At 40.0% G+C, this 6,000-nt stretch overlaps 3 protein-coding genes across 4 annotated transcripts in view; 2 read left to right on the top strand and 1 right to left on the bottom strand.

The window, feature by feature from the left end:
• The window catches only part of LOC118417323 (AP-1 complex subunit gamma-1-like), a gene marked incomplete in the record, with an annotated part of 17,514 nt that extends 16,623 nt beyond the window's left edge, over positions 1-891 (top strand). The window contains 1 exon segment of the mRNA XM_035822851.1: positions 572-891.
• Positions 892-1,193: 302 nt separating this feature from the next.
• On the bottom strand, positions 1,194-3,687 carry LOC118417695 (leucine-rich repeat-containing protein 69-like). Its single transcript, XM_035823359.1, has 9 exons — positions 3,475-3,687; positions 3,178-3,304; positions 2,932-3,004; positions 2,635-2,830; positions 2,277-2,348; positions 2,059-2,160; positions 1,875-1,915; positions 1,509-1,647; positions 1,194-1,404 (listed from the first exon to the last, which is right to left on the bottom strand). The coding sequence occupies exons 1-9, from the start codon at positions 3,649-3,651 to the stop codon at positions 1,294-1,296; spliced, it is 1,038 nt and encodes a 345-aa protein (XP_035679252.1). The 5' UTR covers positions 3,652-3,687; the 3' UTR covers positions 1,194-1,293.
• A 45-nt stretch (positions 3,688-3,732) lies between these two features.
• The window catches only part of LOC118417694 (WD repeat-containing protein 89-like), a 38,778-nt gene continuing 36,510 nt past the window's right edge, over positions 3,733-6,000 (top strand). The window contains exons 1-6 of one of the 2 annotated variants that reach the window (XM_035823357.1): positions 3,733-3,860; positions 4,332-4,500; positions 4,967-5,007; positions 5,314-5,376; positions 5,590-5,724; positions 5,852-5,954. In XM_035823357.1, coding sequence (XP_035679250.1) covers positions 4,391-4,500; positions 4,967-5,007; positions 5,314-5,376; positions 5,590-5,724; positions 5,852-5,954 — 452 coding nt within the window. In that variant the 5' untranslated portion in view covers positions 3,733-3,860; positions 4,332-4,390. The remainder of the gene's footprint in view (positions 3,861-4,331; positions 4,501-4,966; positions 5,008-5,313; positions 5,377-5,589; positions 5,725-5,851; positions 5,955-6,000) is intronic. The other variant, XM_035823358.1, reaches the window with a different exon arrangement.

Genomic DNA, 6,000 nt, shown 5'->3' with positions numbered 1-6,000 from the left:
TGCATTCTTACTTTTCTTACCTCCCCACCCTTAGAAAGGAATTAGTGTTGTGTTGCCAACCCTTGCAAGACGCTACAGGTAAACTGCATAGTGAGTGAGTGAGGAGAGGTCAAAGTCTTCTTTGCAACATTTTGATTTTGCTGAACATTGGAAAGTGATGCTATTATATGAGATTGGGTGGGCAAATTGAACCAAAAATGTTGTAAGGAAATTTAACTGCAGTAAGCTTTACATAAATGTAACAAAGCAGGTGGAAGTGTCAAGCATTATTGTATCAGAGTTATATTTTATACAATAACAGGACATGCTGCCCATCTCATTCTGCACTTTTCATATAGGAATTGATATTTCCATGTTGATGGCATAGTATATTGAGTGCTGAGCACAGTGGTCTTCAGATGCTTTTCCTTCATTAAAGGCACATTCACGTAAGGAAACCTGCTGTCAAAGCTAAACCACTTTGTCTGAAATGGCCAGGAAAGTTACAGTATGAAACTAAAAATAGCTTTGCACTTTTAACTGACACGAGGCAATGATTACCCGGTAATTAAACAAAATTAAACCACTGAAGAGCAAAATTATATATAGGAATATTTCTAACATCTGATACTTCGTGTCAATGACAGCAGAAAGTAGGGTTTAAAGGGTTTGATTTATACTTCTGCAGCAAAGTGCTCCCTTGTTGTCTGCCTGGCATTTCAGTTGTGTACTGTCCTGTGTATGGTGAGGAGTTAGCAATGTCCGAGTCCTGATGTACATGTAGCTGTGCTGGGGACACGCCCGTCATGGTGGGGAGGACCTATTTTCTGTATGTACCAATGAATTCAGATAATAGAAACAAATTTGTAGCCATTTCAAATAAGCTACAATTAAAATGAATATCATGAAGATGATACTTTGTACTTTTCTTGTGTCTGTTGTGTGAGTAAATGATTATTCCAGCAATTTGCTCAAAGGAGAATGTATGTGACAAATAGAACTGTTGGTGAATAATATTATTTTATTGGTTTTCAATGTAGTTAATGTATACTCTCATACAATTTGCGTGTAAATTTATATTATTACAAAGCTAGATATTTATTGTACAATCTCAGAGAGGAAGCTTATCTCAATCTAGGACCATGAAGGTTGGATTCCATAACAAAGAGGGTAGACATAAGTATACAATATATATACATGTACATACATTGACTTGAATTACATATGAGATACATTATTTTAGATATTGCCCACATGATTTGTGATATCATTAATACTAAACTCAAATGTGCCCTCCAACCTAGGAGTTCCTTATCAAGGGAAGGCAACTCCATAAAAATGATGATCTTTTCTGTTGAAACACTTGTAGGAGCAGAGCAGCGCTCGAACAGGGATAGTTCCCACAAAGTTCTTTGTCTTCAAGTCCTGTAGGAAAACAATAATACATCTGTATGCTGTATTGAAGGACAAAAAAGGAAACAATCATAAAATGGTATCAGTATTGGAGATTAATGAGAAGTGATGAGTACCTTTCTGACATCAATGAAGTGCACACACTCCAGCCATGTGTTGAGGAAGGCCTCGTCACACATGGCACACCGGCTGGCCTGAGCTAGCATCTCACGGATGGCAGGGTAGTGGCGGATAGCCTTCCTCATGTAGGAGAATCTGTAACGTTGTATCAGCAACTGTTAAAGCATGTTTTTGTTGTCCATGCACTTCACATCATTCAGTCACTCAATTCAAAAACAACCAATGATATGGCAAGGTAAGGTGTGACAGGCTGTTCCATGTAATATAATTAGCTGCTCGCATGCCTGGCAAGCTAGTGCATTATGCAGAGGGGAAGTTATGCCGGCTATATAGATACAGATGCAGATACAATATTAACGTACCTATCCTTGAGCTCATTCATGACAAAACGTGCAGCTATCTCCTGCAGAACAAACAAAAATGGTGATTTCCATGACTTCTTCCCATCTTGTCTTTTCAACAAAGAAATTTAAAAATGAGGACACCTGGTAATGAAACCCCAAGGAACGAAAACATTGAACAAGTGGCAGGTCAACAAAAAGGTACCTTGAGTGCTAAGACCTCTTCCTCCTGGACAGAATGGACTGGTGCAAAGCTCAGCAGTGGGTTTTCTTCACAGTACATCTCTCGCAGGGGAAGTTTCCCTAACTAATAAGACAACAACAAACAAACTATAAGTTTTCCATCCCCTGAGCTCTGATGGAACACACCCTAGCAACAAAAGACGACCAAAAGCTGAGTTATCAAAGTGAAATAAGACATACCTCCGTTGGAAATATCCTCAGTTCATTTCCAGCCACATCAAGGTAGGTCAGCTTCAGCAACTTGCCAAGGCCCTGCATTAACCCAACATTGCACAATCATCATCTACAAACTTACAATGCCTCTTTCTTAGTTTCCCCCCAAGATTCACCTGTAATACCAGTACCACAAATGCACATCACATAGATAAGCACCAATATGCAACAAGTATACATTTACAATATTACGAACTCGTGGACTGCTTTTCTTCTGTTTGGAACATCTTTTCATATTTTCTGGCACATATCTTCAGACCATTATTTGAAGAAGTCTAGGTACAGGTCTGTAAAGGATTGTTTAGGGACACAGCTCTAGCCATACCTCTGGGAGCTCCTTTATTCTGTTCCTCTGCAGATGTAGTTTGTTGAGTCTGGACAGGTACCCTATCTCCAGAGGCAGGCCCTGCAGGTTGTTGTAGGCTACATGCAGCTCTGTCAGCTCCACACAGGCGCACAGGGTGGACGGCAGGTGCATCAGGTGGTTATGGTCCAGACTCAGGTACTGTAGACTACAAAGTCTGCAAGGTACAGTATGAGAAAATAATGTAGACACATCCTCTAATAGTACAGTGGAATCAAACGACTTGCATGCACAATATATGAAAGGTTCTTTGCTTACCTCCCAATCTCCTCTGGCAGTGTAACCAAGTCATTGTTGTTCAAATTAAGCAGAGTCAGATTTTGTAAACCAACTGAAACAATGAAAGGAAACAAAAATGATGCAACAAAAACTGAATACACAAAACAACGGAAACAAATTATAGTCATTCCAAGAAATTCTTCTGGCAATGGTTACCTTATGGGCAATATGGGCACGTACATTCATAAACTTGGATCAATGAGAATGGTAAAGACACGGACTTACTGAGTACTCTGGGGTTCAGCGTTCTCAGTTTGTTCTGAAAGACGTGCAGTTTCTGTAGAGAGAGGAGATACGCCAAGGCCTCAGGCAGGTCTTCAAGCTCGTTGTTTCCCAGATTCAAGATCGCCAACTGTTGGGGAAAGCAGAAAGATGTCAATGTGTAACCAGTATAAGTCCAGGTTCATGATACGTATTTACAGTGCTGTGACAATGTTTTCACAGAATGCTGAAACGCCTACCTTTTATTTACTTCGTGGATTTGATTGGTAAAAAGTGAACTGCTGCGATTGACCAACTTACCTGCACCAATGATCCGAATTCAGGAGGCAGATCCCGTATTCTATTGTTTTTCAGCTCGACGTTTGTTAAACTCACTATTTTCCCTATAATTGCAGGCACACTGTCCAGTTTCTTGTTGCTAAAGTTTAGTTTCTTTGCCTTCCCCTTCAGAGCTCGAAGTAAAAGTGTGTCAGCCATCTTGGCGTGTACGTCACGACGCTAGGCGTTGTCCATGGCAACGGCTGCACTGCCACGCCGCTTGGCGGAAATTTATGTCACTGCACCCCATTTCTGAAGCGTCCCATCCAAGATGGCTGCCTACATGTGAAGTTTCACGCCACCTTTTCATTTTGTGGACGAATGTACCGCTTTCTGGCTAAGATCTTTCCAGAAAACGTATTGAAACGGTAAGGAACTGTTGTATTGTCTTCCTAGCATTGCGATCGTATTCAAATATTGCGGCGATCGTTTCAGTCTTTCAGATCGAGCTGATTGTAGTGTCCAAACTGGAGTCTTACTACATACGAAACTAACGGTTAACGTTACTCTATATTGAACTCGAGTTTCCTTGCTCTACTCTACTCTGTCTCAGAGGGTGCTCCTGGTTTTGCCTTGCTATACCCGATAGTTACCTACTACCGTTAGTCTTTGTTTGAAAGTTTGATCATAAACTCAAGTTAAACGTAGTTTTGTTGATGGAAGTTACCTTATAATTTTGATCGTTATCAATGACTGAAACAGGAGCTTTATAATTTCTCATCAAAGGTTACTTGTTTTATGGTACTAGTATCTATTAGATGAGTACTGTAGTCATCAAATTCATAGTGAATGCAGTCTCATGGAGAAATGTTTATTGATAACGTAAATTGTCATAATAGGTTCATCAGCTACTCTACTCTACTCTACTCTACTCTACTCTACTCTATAGTAGAGAAACATGCCAAAACACAAACCAGAGAGGAAGCCGAAACCTCAGGCTGAAGAGGATTCCGGTGGTGCAGGTACCACCAATGCAGCATACATCTCTGACATAGCTGGGCAGGCCAGGTGAGTTCGCCTTTGATTCAGTACTCAGTTTGATGCAATCCAACTCTGCAGGTTATTGACTAGCCTGGAATGCAGACCCATTGTGCTATATACATTGTACAGGATAACACATTTCACTTTGGAAGCTCCATTATACAAAGGTACCATGTCCAATATCAGACTGACAGTGAGTATCTGTATCGAATGTCTCAGGATCTAAACTTCGGGAGAAGGGCCCTATGTAGAATTTCTTTGGGGGCTTGTTGGTCTTGAAGCCAAGGAGCTGGCCTGTAATTGTAGACATTGGACTTGGAGACAGTCTGACATTTAGGTCAGACTGATTTGGGTTACATGTAACAAATGAGAAAAAAAATTATTGTAAGGCTGCAAGAAGACTCCTGACATGTCAGAAACTGTCTCAAGACACTCAAATGACACCAGCTACATTATAAAAAGGGGACATTCTTTGGATGCTCTTATTTTTCAGATCTGATCCAGGTGCAGAGGACAGTCTACTGGCAGCAATGGGTAAGGGAATTTTGGTGAATTCTTTTAAGTGATAAGTTTGTGAAATAGTAGCAATGTTTAAGTTCCATACAAAAGCACAAAGTTGACCTGTAGTAACTGTTATATTTTTTTGTTATAACTTTACACAGAGCATCAGTGGTATAGTAAAGGGAGCTTGATAAGCTGTGAAGTATTAATTTGATAATGGAAATAAACGTCTTTGAACAAAAGGCACTATATTTTGATATTCAATGGCACAACTCCATTTAAGATGAAAACCTCAACCTCAAACTTTTGAATAACTCAACCTCAAACTTTTTTCCTCAGGATCCAATAACTCAGTCCAGGTGTACCAGGCAACAACACTGGCACTGAGGCACAGACTGGAAGGTAGGAGAAGTCATACAGGGAAATGGTGCATCTTAAAGCTGGGAATGAAATTTTATCAAAACTTTTGTACTAGTGTATCTGTATATGCAATACTGTATTGGATTAGATTAAATGTATATTTTTGCTTTGTAATATAACATGTAATTATAACATTATATTGAAATCTGTCAACAAAAGATTCATGATGCCGACATGTTTTGTCTGGTATTGCAGGTCACACTGATATAGTGTCAGGGGTCAAGTTTGCACACACCACTCCCAGCATGCTCTACTCCTCATCATTAGATGGTACCATCAGGTGTTGTGACTTAAGAGTCAGCAATAAAAAGCCAACCCTGATACTAAAAGGTTTGTATTGAGATAGGCATTATCTGATTTGATCTGAAAAAAAGCCAGCATTGTATTTTAATGGTAAGAAGAAGCCACAGGTATGCTTTGTTTAATCTTATGACGTCTTCTGTACCTCACTGAACAGGGTATGAAGGGGACCAATTTACCAGTTTGGATGTTAACTGTGATGACACAGTGGTCTGTGGAGGCTGTCAGAAGAGGATGCCTGACACAAATGTGACTCTCTGGTCAGTACATACATGTGCATGCAGTAGAGCTAGAAGACTCTCAAGC

This window comes from Branchiostoma floridae, chromosome 6 (assembly GCF_000003815.2).
Source record: "Branchiostoma floridae strain S238N-H82 chromosome 6, Bfl_VNyyK, whole genome shotgun sequence".
Classification (NCBI taxonomy): Eukaryota; Metazoa; Chordata; class Leptocardii; order Amphioxiformes; family Branchiostomatidae; genus Branchiostoma; species Branchiostoma floridae.
The sequence above is the reverse complement of the archived record's forward strand: the minus strand, read 5'-3'. Positions and strand labels throughout refer to the sequence as shown.

Excerpts from the sequence above, each read along its gene's own strand:
- LOC118417695 (XM_035823359.1), bottom strand. The coding sequence starts at position 3,651 with ATGGCTGACACACTTTTACTTCGAGCTCTGAAGGGGAAGGCAAAGAAA. Across the intron at positions 1,916-2,058 it reads AAGAGGTCTTAGCACTCAAG|GAGATAGCTGCACGTTTTGT; the intron begins GTACCTTTTTGT and ends TTTGTTCTGCAG. Across the intron at positions 1,648-1,874 it reads ATGAATGAGCTCAAGGATAG|ATTCTCCTACATGAGGAAGG; the intron begins GTACGTTAATAT and ends ACAACGTTACAG.